The sequence below is a fragment of the Mesoplodon mirus genome (assembly GCF_964341445.2).
Source record: "Mesoplodon mirus genome assembly, chromosome: 17".
NCBI classification, from domain to species: Eukaryota; Metazoa; Chordata; class Mammalia; order Artiodactyla; family Ziphiidae; genus Mesoplodon; species Mesoplodon mirus.
Window position 1 is genome coordinate 46,901,570 of NC_138993.1, and position 19,760 is coordinate 46,921,329.

A 19,760-nucleotide genomic window follows, 5' to 3' on the forward strand; every position below is an offset into this window, starting at 1 on the left:
GAACTTTGACAATGAATTTACCACAGACTAAGCTTAACTTTCCCTTCTACTTTCACAAGTTTTCTCTGTAAGTTTATGGGAGCATACTTAATGAAGAATAAATGGTAAATTGTGACAGAACAGACTCGACTTAACTATATATAAGAAACAGAAAATATATTAATTACCCACCAATAATAAGTTAAATGCTACACAACAATTTATATCAACTACATCTACTTGTTATTTGGGTCACTCAATAACAAAACACATTGCAATATTTTCACTGATTTAAGGCCATCTTATTCTATGTATGTCTTTTAGCTAATTCACGTACTATTCCAGACTGTTGAAGAATCCAAAAGTGCCCATGACTTTGACAAACTGCACCATTAACAAAGTAGTAGTTCATACTGCACTATATATTAAGGCTGTCTTCTTCTCAGGAAATACCTCAGATGGTTTTATTATTAAGAATAAAACAGATGATGGAAATTATGTATCAAAATTCCACTCTAAATTTAACATATTTACCTTTTCACAAAGATACACAGTTGTTCCCCTTCTAGCTGATTCTTGATCCAATGCATTTCCTGGTCTAATAAAATGGCTAACATCAGCAATATGAACACCAACCTTAAAAAGATAAAAAGGATGTCAACATGCTTAATTGGGTAAATGTACTAATGGAGTTCTAATGAGAAGAAATACGGCAAAAAGGAAAAAGGACCTTAGTCACAGTTACCATTTCAATTTTTTACATGCCCATTAGTCTCTGCAGCTACAACTGACTCTACCTGACATCAACAACTCTCAAACAAATTCTACAATGGGTCAAAAGAAAATTAACTCAAGACCAGAACTATATTTGGATAGAGCGTCATTATAATTATGAATACCTCCAAATTTCCATTTTCAAGTTCTCTACAATGGAGAGCATCGTCTATATCAGTACATCCTGGGGGGTCCACACTACAAACACACAGATGTCTCAGGTCTTCTCTGTTTTTCATGTCCTAGAAGATGCCACATTATTAAGAAATAAAAAACTATTTTGGTGGTACAGATGTAACACAAGCTCTTATGCAATCAACAATATCTATAAATTAAAAAAAAACAGCTTTATTTCTTAATTATAACTGCACATCATGATTTATAACTTGTGAACTCCTCATCTTAGGAAAATTTGACATAAGCTAATGTCTGTCCCCTAGAAAAGTCTGTCTTTCAGTAAAGCAAATGATTTCCGTGATACCTAAGAGTTCTGTACCAAACTAAATGCAGGGGAGGAGGGGACTACGGTTTCTACATATTTTTAAAAAACACATACAGAAATCAAACAAAATTAGTAGCTCAGATACAGTAATTCACTAAGAATTCTTTTCAACATACCTTCTCAGTGATGCTCCAGGGCATCTTTGGTAGAAAGCTAAGAACAGCCTGTGAGAAAGGCTGATGGGGAACATCATGCTCAAGTAACAAAACTTCTGTTTCAGTCTCTTTGTCTCCGACTTCACCTAAATTTTTTACAAAGTGCCCCTAAAACCAAAAGATATTATTAAAAAGGTGTATTTTACAGCTTTCTGTTTAGCAATTTATATTTTACTATCACATTAAATCCCTGAACATTTACATATCGCTTTAGTATTTCTAAATGTTCTCCACACTTCTTAAAAATGACAACTAGGTAAATTAAACCTAAAAATGACAAAGACTTCTCAAGTGATTTATGGGGGAGACTTCCCAAGGGCCCGGTTCTCATATAACAAGGTGTCTGTTTATTATTATTTTTCAGGTTTAAAATGTGCTTCAAATATCCTACCTTCCAAATTTGTTTATTTACAATCTACTTAGGTCTCAAATGCTGTTTTTGTAGTTGCTGTCACCAAAAGTTATTTGTTAGGAAGTTTGAGTAAAAGTCACCAAATGATTTACATTGGAATTTCCTAAAATTAATTTTCAAATTGGACGTACACTTATCAGGTAACTGTGAAATACTTCCAGATCTCAGTATGTATTTTATACAAAAGCAGATTCTATTTTCAGTAAAAGAAGCAACTTTATTCCCAAAGTTTTAATTAAATATTCTAAAATAAAATGATTAATTCAAGCTTACATTTGGATATCTGGAATTTCTGGGCCAACCATCAATAGCAACAATAATTCTCTGCCCTTCTAATGTAGAGGCCTGTCTGGTTTCTATCCGAATTCTAGGGATTCTCTTATCAGCAGGAGTAAAGAGATGTCTTCTTGACTAGAGAAAATTAGGAAAAAAAGATTTTACACATACAAAAAAGGCTGGGGATGCGGGCAAGGTGAGGGCTGTAAGTTCTATTCAATGTATTTCATTTTTTATTACTTAGCAACATGCTCTTTACTCACCTCTTTAATATCAGACTTGGAAAGCATGCCACAATATGGTCTCCAGTTCCTTCTTATTATTCCAACAACTCTACCTGTAGGCTTTAACATTTTTTCACTTACAGCAGTCTTAAGCTGAGATGTAAAAATAAAAGTAAAAATCTTCAGTTATCTTTCCTGTAAGGATAATGAGACAATTTCCCTTCAAAATTAGAATACAGATACCTTCTCAGGCAGTAAATTATGACATAAAACTATGGAATTTTGATGCTTCAAAATTCTAGGCAAGAGCATGCCAAACGAAACTATAGAAACAGTTCCATAATAAAGCACTACAAAAAAAAGAGAATCAAAAAAATAAAAGTAACTGAATAAATATGTCAGAACTGGACTCTGCAGTTTTAATATGAAGATTTACTGACTTGCACACATGTGCGTGCACAAACACACACACACGCACAGGTCTGGTAATTAAAAGACTAGGATTTTAGTACTTGTTTTCAATAATTAGCTGAGTGGCATTCATTAATTCATTAAAAAAAGATGTATCTTTAAAGGTTCGTCCTTATCCAAAATATAAACCCAAACAAATAATAGTTCTTATTGGAAATAGCAGAAGAACCTTATGGTATTTCACCTCTAACACTCTCCTATGGCCTGGACTCTGCAAAGATAATGTTATAGTAAGACTCCAGAGTAGTGAATATAATTCACATAAAGAGAACTACTACTAATGTTGTGTGAATTCCAACTACTTGTATTATTCTTGTAATTCTAAAATGGGAAAATAAATAGGTCCTATCAGTTAGACTTTAGGTCATAAGAAACAACTGAAAGCACTCTCTTCATAATAAGTATGGTAATAGAGAAGGAATTATTAAACAGACCCATTTGTAAGGGCCCAGAAGTACATCTCTTATGCTGAGGGAACTTTAACATTACATAAACGCATTTCAGAAAACTTAAAATTTGTATTTACTTAAACCTCACTAATTCAGCCAGATCGTACACCTGAATGTCAGAATTCAAGTTTCATACTCAAGTCTTTTTGTATTTAAACCTTTGTTTTATTTGAGCAAAATAAGACATTAATTTAAAAGCAGACTACTTAGAGGAAAAGAAATCAACTATGTGTATGACATATATTATTAAACTGACAGAACTATAATTTTATTCATTATAAATAGTGAATAAAATAAATATTAATAAAATAAATCTGAAAGCAATGAAACTTGTTTCATTTTTTCCAAAGATAATACATTAACAACTTATTCAAAGCTACACAGACAAAAAAATAAAACTTTCTTGGTTTCATACAGTGCGTTCTCTCTCCTCTTCTTTCTCCATATCATCTTCATTTTGACCTTCGTCAAGTAAAACCACAGAAGATGGTGCTACCCACTGATTCTTCGGAAGAAGCTCCACAGCCACAATATCTTCATGAATAGCTCGGTTTAAATTTTTAAGTCCTTGTAAGATTATCTGTGTGAAACAGCAAATGACACGTGCCCAGATATTTTCAAAGGCAATACAATAATGGGAAGGTTGCCTACAGAAGTTTAGATATATTCTGATGTCTCTATGTTTCTATTTCCCCTCCTTTATACATTTTCTTCCTTTATAGTGGGGCCCTTTACTCTGCCCTCTTAATTTCTCAATAGCAAATAGAAAAAACATGGTCAGAAAATATGGGTTGTGTTCATGGCTCTACCATAACTCTTACATTAGTACCACAATTTCTTAATCTCTCTAAATCTCAGGGTCCTGATTGGTAAAACAAAAAAGAGAGTACCTACTCTTATAGGCAGAGTTGAAAATAAATGAAATGCAGCGTTCAAAGCAATGAGACGAGTACCTGCCCAATAGTGAGCACCCCAAAACAACTGCTATTTGCTTTAAAGTGTGTGAAGCTCTCCAGAGCAATTACACATTATGTAAACAGTATTTCCCACAATAGATCATAATACAGAAAATAGAGGTACCATAGTGGGGTTTTTTTTTTTTTTTTTCTTTTCGGTACGTGGGCCTCCCACTGTTGTGGCCTCTCCCGCTGCGGAGCACAGGCTCCGGACGCGCAGGCTCAGCAGCCATGGCTCACGGGCCCAGCCGCTCCGCAGCATGTGGGATCCTGCTGGACCGGGGCATGAACCCGTGTCCCCTGCATTGGCAGGCAGACTCTCAACCACTGCGCCACCAGGGAAGCCCCTTTAGTGGGGTTTTTTATTGATCAGATTTTTATTCTCTTAAAAGTGGGTTAATAGTTCTTTTCCTCAATAAGCAGTTTTCTGAAAAAGTGATTAATTCTACTAGTATCTATGACCTTTCACATAATTTTCTTCAAGCTGATAAATTGGGAGGATAAAGCAAATTTAACTTCTTGTACAAAAATGTTAAACACTTGTGAAAAAAAAACAGAAAACATTTTAGTATAAAAGGAATTTATGCACACACTTGCCTCTTTATTGTCTTCAGTGTCACCATGAACCCACACTGTAGCTTCTAAGTAATTTTCCCTGCTGGCTCTAAATGTCCCTTGAAGGTATGTACCAGATTTTATGCCTTGTTGTAGCTTACTTAATGGAAGATGCTCTAAAAATATTATTTTTCCACTTTCTATTTCATTCTGTGAAATAAACAAACCAAGAGATATAGTTAGTAGTGAGCCTTTTGTATGCACCATATACAACTATTAACACCATCAGGTAGTTTTTAAAACAACCATCCACATTATGGTATATACCACTGTATGAATTTGAACGAACATAGCACAGCAAGAAAAAAATGCTTTCTATTCTTAGAAATACACAAACATTTCCATTTCATTATATTTAGGTGTCAGCTACAGATGCAGAACACTAAGAAACTCTGTGTACCCCCCTACCCCTACCCAGGCCTCCTGGAATGAAGGTGTGTAGTTAGGTGATCAAGTGAGCAGGTAGGTATGTAAAGGATAATGGAAAGCCTCAACTGCATGAAAAGACTGTGGTTCCTGAAAGCATAAGAAAAGCTATTTTTATTTGGATTATTTTAAACAGCTAAGGCTGTTAGATAGAGGTAGGCTGGCATCTACTGTACATCCACCACAACACCTTCCAGGATTCTCAAAGACCTCAACATCCAAAATCCTGACTGCTTGGCTCCCTCAGTTCTCTTCATTTCCTAAATTCCCTACCTTCTGAGGAGATCACTTTATACCTTCTTTTTTTTTCTGCTTAACTCTCCAAGTTCCTTGTCTCCCTTCCTCACTCTCAAATGAAGGACCTCCACCTCCACACTGAGAATCAGCAGCAGTCACTCGAGACTTACTTCACCTCCCTACCACTGAATCTGCTCACCTATGTGAGCATCTCCTCTCCTCTATTCAAGAACTCTGTCCTATAATTACCTTTTCTCTGGAATCAAATTTCCCCCCTCTCTACTATAACATCCTCACCATCATATAAAGTAATATAACCTATTTTAAAAAAATAGGGACCTATTAAATACTATGATCCATTAAATAAATTAATTAATGATATGGTCTATTGAAATACATTAATTAACTGATTAACTAATTATTTCCTCATAGCCCCAATCTATCACCAAGTCCTAAAATCAACAAAATATTCGTATCAACAAAATATACCCAATATCTGATCTACTTCTCACCACCTTAACTGCTGCTACCATGATCCAATTTTCGGTCTTGTCTCCCAGGGCTACTAAAGTATCCCCCTAACTGGAGGACCTTGCTTCTAATCTATTCTCCTTAGAGCAGCCAAATGGATATTACTATTCTGCTCAACAGCTGTCTAGCACTCATGGGCTAAAATCCAGTTTTTTTTTTCCATGACTCACTACACCCTAAATGATCTGGTCTCTACCTATGTTTCTGACTTCATCCCTAACATTTTCTCCCTTGCTCACTCCATCCCAGCCACACTTTTAACTATTTCTTGATCTTGCCAACTTATTCTAACCTCAGAGCCTTTGAACTTACTGTTCCTTCTGCATGAAATGCTCTTCCCCTAGTTGATGTTAATACATGGTTAACTCCCTTACATAATGTAGCTAATATGTCTCTGTCTCAAAGCAATTTGCTTTGTTAACATCCTCCCTAGCTCAGCTTAGACATTACTTCTATCAGGAAGCCTTGATATCCCAAATCAGGGTTAGATGCCCTTGCTAAGTTCAGTCAGTTCTCCTATAATGCTTGTTTTGAAAACACAAATGTGTTCCAATGCAACTGATATATTAAAAAATACCAGGTGACAACATAGGAGCACCTCAATACATGAGGCAAATGCTAACAGCCATAAAAGAGGAAATCAACAGTAACACAACCATAGTAGGGGACTTTAACACCTCACTTTCACCAGTGGACAGATCATCCAAAATGAAAATAAATAAGGAAACACAAGCTTTAAATGATACATTAAACAAGATGGACTTAATTGACATTTATAGGACATTCCATCCAAAAACAACAGAATACACTTTCTTCTCAAGTGTCCATGGATCATTCTCCAGGATAGATCATATCTTGGGTCACAAATCAAGACTTGATAAACTTAAGAAAATTAAAATCGTATCAAGTATCTTTTCCAACAACAACACTATGAGACTAGATATCAATTACAGGAAAAAATCTGTCAAAACTACAAACACATGGAGGCTAAACAATATGCTACTAAATAACCAAGAGATCACTGAAGAAATCAAAGAGGAAATCAAAAATACCTAGAAAAACATGACAATGAAAACACGACAACCCATAACCTACGGGATGCAGCAAAAGCAGTTCCAAGAGGGAAGTTTATAGCAATACAATCCTACCTCAAGAAACAAGAAAAATCACAAATAAACAACCTAACCTTACACCTAAAGGAATTAGAGAAAAAGAACAAAAAAAACCCCAAACTTAACAGAAGGAAAGAAATCATAAAGATCAGATCAGAAATAAATAAAAAAGAAATGAAGGAAACGATAGCAAAGATCAATAAAACTAAAAGCTGGTTCTTTGAGAAGATAAACAAAATTGATAAACCATTAGCCAGACTCATCAAGAAAAAAGGAGGAAGACTCAAATCAATAGAATTAGAAATGAAAAAGGAGAAGCAACAACTGACACTGCAGAAATACAAAGGATCATGAGAGATTACTACAAGCAACTATATGACAATAAAGTGGACAACCTAGAAGAAATGGACAAATTCTTAAAAAAGCACAACCTTTCGAGACTGACCAGGAAGAAATAGAAAACACAAACAGACCAATCACAAGCACTGAAATTGAGACTGTGATTAAAAACCTTCCAACAAACAAAATCCAGGACCAGATGGCTTCATAGGCAAGTTCTATCAAACATTTAGAGAAGAGCTAACACCTATCCTTCTCAAACTCTTCCAAAATATAGCAGAGGGAGGAACACTCCCAAACTCATTCTACGAAGCCACCATCACCCTGATACCAAAATCAGACAAAGCTGTCACAAAGAAAGAAAACTACAGGCCAATATCACTGATGAGCATAGATGCAAAAATCCTCAACAAAATACTAGCAAACAGAATCCAACAACAGATTAAAAGGATCATACACCATGATCAAGTGGGGTTTACCCCAGGAATGCAAGGATTCTTCAATATATGCAAATCAATCAATGTGATACACCATGTTAACAAACTGAAGGATAAAAACCATATGAACATCTCAATAGATGCAGAAAAAGCTTTTGACAAAATTCAACACCCATATATGATAAAAACTCTCCAGAAAGGAGGCACAGAAGGAGCTTACCTCAACATAGTAAAGGCCATAATTGACAACCCCACAGCCAACATCGTTCTCAATGGTGAAAAACTGAAACCATTTCTACTAAGATCAGGAACAAGACAAGGTCACCCACTCTCACCACTATTACTTAACATAGTTTTGGAAGTTTTAGCCGCAGCAATCAGAGAAGAAAAAGAAATAAAAGGAATTCAAATCAGAAAAGAAGAAGTAAAGTTGTCACTGTTTGCAGATGACATGATACTATACATAGAGAATCCTAAAGATGCTACCAGAAAACTACTAGAGCTAATCAATGAATTTGGTAAAGTGGCAGGACACAAAATTAATGCACAGAAATCTCTTGCATTCCTATACACTAATGATGAAAAATATGAAAGAGAAATTAAGGAAACACTCCCTTTTACCATTGCAACAACAAAAAAAATACCTAGGAATAAACCTACCTAAGGAGACAAAGACCTGTATGCAGAAAACTATAAGACACTGATGAAAGAAATTAAAGATGATACAAATAGATGGAGAGATATACAATGTTCTTGGATTGGAAGAATCAACATTGTGAAAATGACTCTACTACCCAAAGCAATCTACAGATTCAGTGCAATCCCTATCAAACTACCAATGGCATTTTTCACAGAACTAGAACAAAAAACTTCACAATTTGTATAGAAACACAAAAGACCACGAAAAGCCAAAGCAATCTGAGAAAGAAAAACGGAGCTGGAGGAATCAGGCTCCCTGACTTCAGACTATACTACAAAGCTACAGTAATCAAGACAGTATGGTACTGGCACAAAACCAGAAATACAGATCAATGGAACTGGATAGAAAGCCCAGAGATAAACCCATGCACATGTGGTCACCTTATTTTTTATTTTTTATTTTTTTGCGGTACGCAGGCTCTCACTGTTGTGGCCTCTCCCGTTGTGGAGCACAGGCTCCGGATGCACAGGCTCAGTGACCATGGCTCACAGGCCTATCCACTCCACGGCATGTGGGATCTTCCCGGACCGGGGCACAAACCTGTGTCCCCTGCATTGGCAGGCGGACTCTCAACCACTGCACCACCAGGGAAGCCTGTGGTCACCTTATTTTTGATTAAGGGGGCAAGAAGATACTATGGAGAAAAGACAGCCTCTTCAATAAGTGATGTTGGAAAAACTGGACAGCTACATGTAAAAGAATGAAATTAGAACACTCCCTAACACCATACACAAAAATAACCTCAAAATGGATTAAAGACCTAAATGTAAGGCCAGACACTATCAAAGTCTTAGAAGAAAACATAAGCAGAACACTCTATGACATAAATCACAGCAAGATCCTTTTTGACCCACCTCCTAGAGAAATGGAAATAAAAATAAACAAATGGGACCTAATGAAACTTAAAAACTTTTGCACAGCAAAGGAAACCATAAACAAGACCAAAAGACAACCCTCAGAATGAGAGAAAATATTTGCAAATGAAGCAACTGACAAAGGATTAATCTCCAACATGTACAAGCAGCGCATGCAGCTCAATATCAAAAAAACGAACAACCCAATCCAAAAATGGGCAGAAGACCTAAATAGACATTTCTCCACAGAAGATATACAGATTGCCAATGAACACATGAAAGGATGCTCAACACCAGTAATTATTACAGAAATGCAAATCAAAACTACAGCGAGGTATCACCTCACACCGGTCAGAATGGCCATCATCAAAAAATCTACAAACAATAAATGCTGGAGAGGGTGTGGAGAAAAGGCAACCCTCTTGCACTGTTGGTGGGAATGTGAATTGGTACAGCCACTATGGAGAACAGTATGGAGGCTCCTCAAAAAACTAAAACTAGAACTACCATACGACCCAGCAATCTCACTACTGGGCATATACCCTGAGAAAACCATAATTCAAAAAGAGGGCTTCCCTGGTGGCGCAGTGGTTAAGCATCTGCCTGCCAATGCAGAGGACACAGGTTCGCGCCCCGGTCCGGGAAGATCCCACATGCCGCGGAGTGGCTGGGCCCCTGAGCCATGGTCACTGAGCCTGAGTCATGGCCGCTGAGCCTGCACGTCCGGAGCCTGTGCTCCGCAACGGGAGAGGCCACAGCAGTGAGAGGCCTGCATACCGCAAAAAAAAAAAAAAAAAAAAAAAGTCATGGGCTTCCCTGGTGGCGCAGTGGTTGAGAGTCCACCTGCTAATGCAGGGGACACGGGTTCGTGCCCCGGTCTGGAAGATCCCACATGCTCCGGAGCGGCTGGGCCCGTGAGCCATGGCTGCTGAGCCTGCGTGTCCAAAGCCTGGGCTCCATAGCGGCCGAGGCCACAACAGTGAGAGGCCGGCGTACCGCAAAAAAAAAAAAAAAAAGAGTCATGTATCACAATGTTCATTGCAGCTCTATTTACAATAGCCAGGACATGGAAGCAACCTAAGTGTCAATCGACAGATGAATGGATAAAGAAGATGTGGCACATATATACAATGGAATATTACTGAGCCATAAAAGGAAATGAAATTGAGTTATTTGTAGTGAGGTGGATGGACCTAGAGTCTGTCATACAGAGTGAAGTAAGTCAGAAAGAAAAACAAATACCGTATGCTAACACATATATATGGAATCTAAAAAAGAAAAAATGGTTGTCAAGAACCTAGGGGCAGGACAGGAATAAAGTCGCAGATGTAGAGAATGGACTTGAGGACACAGGGAGTGGGAAGGGTAAACTGGAATGAAGTGAGAGCGTGGCATGGACATATATACACTACCAAATGTAAAACAGATAGTTAGTGGGAAGTAGCCGCAGAGCACAGAGACATCAGCTCAGTGCTCTTTGACCACCTAGAGGGGTGGGCTAGGGAGGGTGGGAGGGAGACGCAAGAAGGAGGAGATATGGGGATATATGTATATGTATGGCTGATTCACTTTGTTATAAAGCAGAAACTAACACACCATTGTAAAGCAATTATACTTCAATAAAGATGTTTAAAAAAAAAATACCAGGGGGCTTCCCTGGTGGCGCAGTGGTTGAGAATCTGCCTGCTAATGCAGGGGACACAGGTTCGAGCCCTGGTCTGGGAACATCACACATGCCGCGAAGCAACTAGGCCTGTGAGCCACAACGGCCGAGCCTGCGCATCTGGATCCTGTGCTCCGCAATAAGAGAGGCCGCGATAGTGAGAGGCCCGCGCACCGTGATGAAGAGTGGCCCCCGCCTGCCACAACCAGAGAAAGCCCTCACACAGAAACGAAGACCCAACACAGCAAAAATAAATAAAATAAATTAATAAACTCCTACCCCTAACATCTTCAAAAGAAAAAAAGATATTAACTTTAAAAAAAAAAAAAAAAACAGGTGATTGCAGAAAACTGCACCTAGCTGAACCAAGCTGAATCCACACACGCGCACACACACACACTCTCAAACATCTATCAGTTACTTCAGATCACTGTGTTTTACAAGCCACAGCACTTCATCTGGCGTAACAACTTTCTGTTAAAATTTAGATAACCCTCTTTTCACCGCTTCATGAAGTTTCTGTGTCCCTAACCACATTTTCCCTAAGCTCTGTGGGTTTCATTATATAATTTTGCATGGCACAGTGACTTCGAGGAACACACATGTGTTACAAGAGAACCGACTGTAATTTCACCATATCCTACACTTACCCTACCAGAGTGCATAATCAAATACTGTGAATCACCAATGTTGGATTACTCCATGTTTCTTCTTCTAGACCAGTGCTATCCAAAACAACTTTGTGATAAAGGGAGTGTTCTTTTTGTGATCTCCAGTACGGCAGTCACTAGGCACAAGTGGCTCCTGGTTGCTTGAAAATTGACTAGTACAAATGAGAAACTGAAGTTTTAACCTGAATTAAATTTAAACAGCTGCATGCAACTAGTGGCTACTTATTAGACAGGATAATCCTAAATCTGTATTCTAAAAATCAAGCCCAGCTTTTATTTTCTCACTTCCATTTAGTTTTGTGAAGTAGCTGGTTGAAGACAAGCAGGGATGGAGAAAATGCTGTAAAGACTGGATGTACGTATAATGTTCTATTACATCAAACCTATTTTTATATCAATAGTATCTTCCATTTACATTTACCATAGCTGTTTGCCAGGCACTGAGATAAGAATTTTATTAATACAACTGTTATTACCTCATTCAACCCTAATAACAACACTATGAAGTCATTATTGCTAAACACACTTTACGTACAAGGAAATATCGGCTCACAAAGTTTAACGGTTCCCTCTCAAGTCCACTACTGCAGTGATCCCTTTTCTCATCCCTCTGCCTCTAATCTTGCCCTTGATACAATGCATCATCTTACAAATGGAAATTGGAGTAGTCCCCCAAATTAGTAATAATTCTGGTCCTTCTCCTCTCTTCCTCCTAGACACACTCTCATCCACCTTTAATGTCTTTTAGCCTGACAATATAAGGTAGGGAGCCCAGAATCTTATCTGCTAACTTCTCTTTGTAGCAGCCTTTTAGGGAGACCTTTATAAGACAGTTTAAAAATTACTAACAGAATAGATTGTTAAGTCCACACTATCTGGCCCCTTGCCTTCCTGTTCTACCTCTTATGACTCCCTCCCTCCTCCTATGGAATTGATGCTACAGCTGTATGCTCTCTCTGCAGTGCCCACCACTTCTTTGTTTGTCAAATACCTACTCATCACAAGCCAGCCATGAATTCCTTCATTTATTAATCAAACAGATAGTGCCACCTTGTGCTAGGCCCTACTCGGGTTGCTGAGGACGTATCAGTAAACAGCGCTATTTGAGAAAGTCAAGTCTTTAGGGATGGCATTTTGATAAGTCTATTAGAGCCACTCTTGTTGTTTATAACCCAACTCCTATTCCAATTCCGCTTACCCACCGATATTCCAATTTTTAAATTTGGTAACTATAAGCCTAACATCCGGAAGTGGCTACATTAATAATTTCACTTTTCAAAAACAAAATAAAACAAACTCAAACATACCCCTTCTTCAGACAAACAAGCAAGACGATCTATGAGTTCGGGGTTAGCAGTTAGGCTTTTTACATATTCTTCACCTGAAAAATAAGTTTTTTGTTCTTGATAAATTCAAATGTGTTTTTTTCCCCCTTAGATATGTTTTTTCCCCTTTCTTTTGTTTGTGACAGTACATATGTCAAACTTTTTTTGAGGGGGGAAGCCCTCTGTTGAGGTGGTCACGCCCAAAAGGCAGTGGGTCAAGTATATCTATAAGCTTTCATTGCTAAGCCAATTCCAGGTCTTGATAGGGAAATTAATAGCCACTGGTGGCACAACTCACTTAGCTTAGAAATGCTGAGAAATCAAAAACAAATACAAAAATATCACATTAAGTTATACAGGACTATGAAAATACCAAATGGTCAAATGAACATCTGATTATGGGCCTGATGATAGTTTTTATATGCATTTGCAAACATGAACTAACAGTCCGGTCTCCATGGAGACTTACAAGTGAAAGCTGGTATCCCTTCTTCTATGGCTTTCTCTTTGTTTTTCCTGTCATTGGTTATGAAGATAACTCGCAGCTGATTCTCTGCCGACACTTTCTTCAAATGTTCATTGTACCACTTTGCTGCTACTCGGATGGCTCTATCATTCCTGTCATTAGAAGTTTCTCCCTGTAATTGCTCTACATAAGTTTCTCTAAATGTAATGGAAAGGGAAAAAAAGAAACAAATGGAAAACAACAGAATCAAGCACATGTAAAAAGTCTTAGGACATAAATGCTTAATAATTACTAAACTTAAAAGTCAATGGTACATCTTTTTCTCTTGAATGTATTCACATTTATACCTCAGGGCGGAAACAAATAAGATCCCTCTAGTCACGTTTTTAAGACAACAACTTGGTTGGAAAAGAAGAAAATCACATTAATGGAGCAATAAAAAGACTAAAATAAATTTTTTTCACCAAAAGAAAAATTCAAGATCAGAATTTCGACTTGAGGTTGGGACACTAAAAAAGTAATAGTTTGTTGGAAAAAAACTATACTGAAACTTTGCAGGTCTGATAATGAGATTTCATTCAAACTGTAGATTAACAGGAATTCCTAAAAGCTACTGATTGTATGATTAGATGATTTGTGATATGATTAATGTATAGTTATTAAATACATAATGCACATAAATTATCCATGGTAAACCCTGAACAAATGACAAACGCCATCTAGAGATTGAAAGACCAGATACAGATATGATTGCATATTCCTTCTAAGTCTATCCACTCTGAGCTATCAAATGTCAGCATACTGATTTCTTTAAATCTGTTCTTCGAAGCCAAGTTTAAGTACAATAACAAAATTCAGCACAATAACTTCTACCTACTTCTTAAAAATTATAGGCTCGGGGCTTCCCTGGTGGCGCAGTGGTTGAGAATCTGCCTGCTAATGCAGGGGACACGAGTTCGAGCCTTGGACTGGGAGGATCCCACATGCCGCGGAGCAACTAGGCCCGTGAGCCACAACTACTGAGCCTGCGCGTCTGAAGCCTGTGCTCCGCAACGAGAGGCCGCGATAGTGAGAGGCCCGCGCACTGCGATGAAGAGTGGCCCCCGCTTGCCACAGCTAGAGAAAGCCCTCACACAGAAACGAAGACCCAACACAGCAAAAATAAATAAATTAATAAACTCCTACCCCCAACATCTTCTTTAAAAAAAAAAAAAAAAATTATAGGCTCAATTTTAGAATTCTGTACTTATTTATATGGTTTTCAGAATTATTTTATTATTCACCATTAAATACACCTGATAATGTTTTTAAGCTTATCAAAGACACTCATAAATTTTTGAATTGGTTTTAGCATGACTGAGCAACAATCTTACATGAGATTTGCTCGCGTGTCTTAATTCTTCCTGTCAATCCCAGTATTGCTAAGCTCTATTCACTGCACTTAAGCTAACAAAATTGCTAACCCTGGATCAAAAATCTGATGATCATGCTCCACAGAAACTAGGTCTTTGAGTGCTGAAAAACAGTGAACTTTCTGTTTCTGGATTTCGAGGAGGAGACAGAAATAAGAAGTCTACAGGTGCTTTACTGATGTTCTTTATAACAACAGTATTTAAGTGTGGGATATAAGAATAAAGAGAAATTTGAGAAATTAAATATTTTAAATTTGCATATTCCAATGGGATTTCATTATTACATCTACTGTCTAATCTAGCAGTTCTCAACCAGGGAGTGATTTTCCCTCCCAGGGGACATTTCACAATGTCTGGAGACATTCTACGTTGTTACAGCTCGGTGGATTGGTGGGGAAGGGGAGGTCTGTTACTGGTATCTAGTGCATATAGGCCAGGGATGCGGCTAAACATCCTACAATTCCTAAGACAGCCTTCCCATAACAAAGAATTATCGAGTCCAATATGTCAATAGTGCCAACATTGAGAAACTCTGATCTAATAAAAGTAAACTAGGGATGTCCCTGGTGGCGCCGTGGTTAAGAATCCGCTTGCCAAGGCAGGGGACACGGGTTCGAGCCCTGGTCCAGGAAGATCCCACATGCTGCAGAGCAACTAAGCCTGTGTGCCACAACTACTGAGCCTGTGCTCTGGAGCCCGCGAGTCACAACTACTGAAGCCCTTGTGCCTAGAGCCTGTGCTCCTCAAGAGAAGCCACCGCAATAAGAAGAGTAGCCCCGGCTCGCTGCAAATAGAGAATGCCCGTGTGCAGCAATGAAGACCCAATGCTGCCAAAAATAAATAAATAAAATAAATGTATAAGAAAAAAAAAAGCTAGGACTCATCATAAATTATTTATGTAACATAAGTAACTGGCAATATCATATTTTCTAAGATCACACATTAAGTTCAAACAAAGGTCTTGAATCTGAAACATAAAGAATTCTATTTCTTGGGCTTCCCTGGTGGCGCAGTGGTTGAGAGTCCGCCTGCCGATGCAGGGGACACGAGTTCGTGCCCCGGTCCAGGAAGATCCCACATGCCGCGGAGCGGCTGGGCCCGTGAGCCATGGCCGCTGAGCCTGCGCGTCCAGAGCCTGTGCTCCTCAACGGGAGAGGCCACAACAGTGAGAGGCCCGCGTGCCGCAAAAAAAAAAAAAAAAAGAATTCTATTTCTTAACCTTATTGTCGTCAATATGATCAGTTATAAGGTATTAATTTAACTTTTAAGAGCCCATTAAGAATATATCTGCTTTATATTTTTAAAGCTTTCCTTCACAAAGTCCTATATTTTATTAACCTATGTTGGTTATTCGTATAATATGGTATACCAGGAACCTAGGCAAATCTCGTCTTCCAAAATCCTATTGCTCGACTCATGCTAAAACCAATTCAAAATGAAAACATTTTGGAAATTAAAGTACCTACCATAGCTGAGGAGCCAGGAGACTTTGGTTCTGGGTTTGACCCAATCAATGCCTTTGTGACCTTAGCAAGGTCTGTAAACTCTGTAAGAACCAAATATTACTCCCAGAAGTATGAAACCTATGGCGCATCTTCTGACGATGTCACAGATTACCGCCAGGAACTCTCCCCCCAGTTTAGCTAATTCTATAGTTTCCTGATAATTGACATAATTTCCCCCCTACCTATGGTGCTCGTTAGTAAATGTATAGAAATGCTTCTCCTGGTTATTAGTCACATCTCGGATTCGTTTATATACCGGAGCACTCCGATTTCTCACTTCCTGGAGAACTGTTTGCAGCACAATGACATTCCTGATGGCAGGGTCCTCAAGGACATCAATCTTTTAAATAAATAAACAAATAAATTAATTAATGAAAAGTTAATTTTTCCTGTGTTCATTCATAAATTGCTTCTGTTGAGCGTGAAACTCTGCCGGTTAAAAAAAAACACTAACTGTACATTAAATAAGGAGCTATTTTGCAACAGAAAACCCTTCAGGTCCATTAAAGAAGTACACATGTAAATAGGCTAATTACAAAACTTTGTAGAATTAACTTCATTAATAAAGTAATACGTTGGCCCACATAGCTTTCGTTCGTAGGCACTTACAAGCTGCCTGGGGGTCGCAGGCTGGAGGCCACAGAAGCCCAGGTCCCCGACCTCCAGACATTAAAATCTAAGGCAGAAGAGACACCAGGAGTTAGAAAATTGACGTATTTAAAATTCTTATAACTCCAAGAACTCAAAAAAAAAAAGTACATGGAAAAGAACCTCGGCCTGGGGGGCAGGAGGCATAGGTCCTGACGAGGTTTGCATCTCCCTAAGTACGTGATGTTGCCCAAGACGCTCCTCCTTGGGCATCAGTCTCCCTATCTCCCTTTCTCCTGGTGGCGCCGCTGTGCCCGCGGCTCGCCCGCCTACCGGCGCACCTGGTGGAGCAGCACGTTGGTGTCAGGCAGCAAGTAGTGCGGCTGCGGGCAGAGGCTGCTGACCCGATCCAGGGGCTGCGGCTCGAGGACCGGCCCCTCGTGCGCACCGCCGCACGCCGCGCATCCAGACGCACCGCAGCCTATGTCGTCCCGCAGGTAGTGCTCGCGCACGATCTTCATCACGCCGCCCGCCCGCGTCTTTTTTAAGAAAGTCCTGGACTTGAGCATCTTGCCTCACGGCTTGGAATCCCGACCTCGACAGTGCTCTTCCGGCGGAAAATGTCAAGCTTGGAGCCCTGTGGCACAACTACACTTTACCCAGAGGTTTGCTCCTTCCCCCTCCAGGATATTAGTAAACCCCTCTCGCGGGGAAACCTCGAGACAGCCGTTGGTTGGCTCTCTGAGGGCTGCGAGGATTGGGCGAAAGCGGGCAGATGGGAGGAGCCCGGAGCCATTTCCGCCCGTGAATTGTGCGGGGCCGCCTCCGGACTCCATCTCCCAGCATGCATTGCTTCCCGCGCCTGGGTGGACCCGCGAGGGCTGAGTTCCGGTAGAGTGGGCATCTGCCTGCTGCAGCTTCCTCCGTGTGCGTGCGTAAATGGTTGTTTTGGTTACGGGTGCTAACGGTCCCCGACCTGTGATTTCTCGTTAAGAGGCTGCAACCTGAGTTGCTGTCTGGAGACACCTTCAGCTCCTCTTAAGTGGCGGCTTCTCCAGCCTTCAACGTGGAGTAATTGAAGCTTTCCAGGTAGCTCACGGCTCGCCCCTTCCTTTTTTTGCCTGGGACAAGGAATCTTCTGATGCTGCCAAATTCGGGTTTTATTCTTCACGCCACACGTGTGGGCAGTGCCAGTCCCGGACCCTTTGTATCCCAGGTGATGTTGCCTGTCTTTGATTTCGCCTTTCCTTATCCCTTTCCCTTTAAAAACGAGGGGAGCCGATCCAGTCAGAGTTCTTAGGTTTCCCTTCCACACACCTTTTTTCTAATCGTTCAGTTTAGAAAAACTGGTATCTACAATACTGTAAGTAATTTATTATATCGTGTAGTATTAAAACGAGGGAGTTGTTGAAATTTTTGTGAAAGGGTTCGAGGAATTTGTCTTTTACCCTCTTGGTTTCATTTTGCTATCTGCAAGTCTATAAAGTTTTATCTCACTATTTACCTTTTTAAAAAACTTAACTGATGCCTCATTGCCTGTAGAATACATTTCGAACATGCTGAAACATTCAAGGTCCTCCACAGTCTTGATTATGTATAAGGGACAACCCTTCTGTGTGTTTGTGTTTGGAGTCACTACTCAGATTCACATGGGCTTGGCCCAGGCTGACTACTACTATGTCCCTCTGTTGTTTTACACTTTCATCACTTCTATACCAACCTTAATACCTGAATGATTTTCCCTTTTTATTACTCCTTTCCAAATCCTTCAAGATTCTAAGTCCTACCTCTGTATAACCTTCCCCTGACCAACTCAGCAGAAGGTTCTCTATCTTCAACATGTGCTGCTTTTATTAGTAGTATTCCTGGGTACTAGCGATTTAGGGCTTTATTGTTTATCTCATACATTTCTTTGTTTACTCCAAGTAAGAATCCTGCCCCCAGGAACTGGGTTTTTTATTCATCCAAAGTATGGGTTCAAAAAAAAAAAAAAAAAAAAACATTGTAAAGCACCTATACGCCAATAAAAATTAATTTTAAAAAAAGTATGAGTTTGGAATAAGATTTAATGAGTTTGATTTAATATGTTTGATTTGAGCAGTAACTTAACCAATCTCCCCTAGATTTGGGGTCCTCCGGTTTGCCTAATATTTACTTAGGGAACCCTTAGTATCTCTTTGATATACTTTATGCTTTCCATAGAGAATGTTTGAGTACGTTTAAATCAATATTTTTTAACCCACAGAAAATTGAAATAGAATTGGAGAAGAAAAGTCACCCATAATAATTAAAAATGTCTCGAAAAGTTGCCAAGCCATCAAAAACACTGAACATCTCTAGCTCTCTGGAATCTGAAGATATTAGTTTAGAAACAACAGTTCCTACAGATGATATTTCCTCATCAGAAGAGAGAGACGGTAAAATCAAAATCACCAAGCAGCTAATTGAACGGAAAGAACTGCTTCATAATGTTCAGTTACTGAAAATAGAGCTATCACAGAAAAATATGATGATCGACAATTTGAAGATTGATTATCTTACAAAGGTACGATCCTGTGTAAATTTGCTATCTATGTGCTTTATTGTCTTGAAACTGCAGATATATAAGAATTAAGTTTATGTATATGTAATCTGAACTTGAAATTATAAATTTAAAATATCAAGAAAATAATTATATTTTC

General features: G+C 39.0%; 2 protein-coding genes across 4 annotated transcripts in view; one reads left to right on the plus strand and one right to left on the minus strand.

Moving 5' to 3' along the window:
• The window catches only part of DIS3 (DIS3 homolog, exosome endoribonuclease and 3'-5' exoribonuclease), a 29,314-nt gene extending 11,561 nt beyond the window's left edge, over positions 1-17,753 (minus strand). The window contains exons 1-11 of the mRNA XM_082602564.1: positions 17,421-17,753; positions 16,674-16,831; positions 13,578-13,771; positions 13,091-13,164; positions 4,796-4,963; positions 3,658-3,822; positions 2,362-2,475; positions 2,096-2,233; positions 1,372-1,518; positions 879-995; positions 514-615 (exon numbers count right to left, since the gene is read on the minus strand). Of these exons, the coding sequence (XP_082458690.1) occupies positions 514-615; positions 879-995; positions 1,372-1,518; positions 2,096-2,233; positions 2,362-2,475; positions 3,658-3,822; positions 4,796-4,963; positions 13,091-13,164; positions 13,578-13,771; positions 16,674-16,831; positions 17,421-17,648 (1,605 nt within the window). The 5' untranslated portion in view covers positions 17,649-17,753. The remainder of the gene's footprint in view (positions 1-513; positions 616-878; positions 996-1,371; positions 1,519-2,095; positions 2,234-2,361; positions 2,476-3,657; positions 3,823-4,795; positions 4,964-13,090; positions 13,165-13,577; positions 13,772-16,673; positions 16,832-17,420) is intronic.
• Positions 17,754-18,001: 248 nt separating this feature from the next.
• Positions 18,002-19,760, plus strand: part of PIBF1 (progesterone immunomodulatory binding factor 1) — a 202,973-nt gene continuing 201,214 nt past the window's right edge. For all 3 annotated transcript variants that reach the window (XM_082601927.1, XM_082601928.1, XM_082601929.1), the window contains exons 1-2: positions 18,002-18,295; positions 19,325-19,624. In XM_082601927.1, coding sequence (XP_082458053.1) covers positions 19,373-19,624 — 252 coding nt within the window. In that variant the 5' untranslated portion in view covers positions 18,002-18,295; positions 19,325-19,372. The remainder of the gene's footprint in view (positions 18,296-19,324; positions 19,625-19,760) is intronic.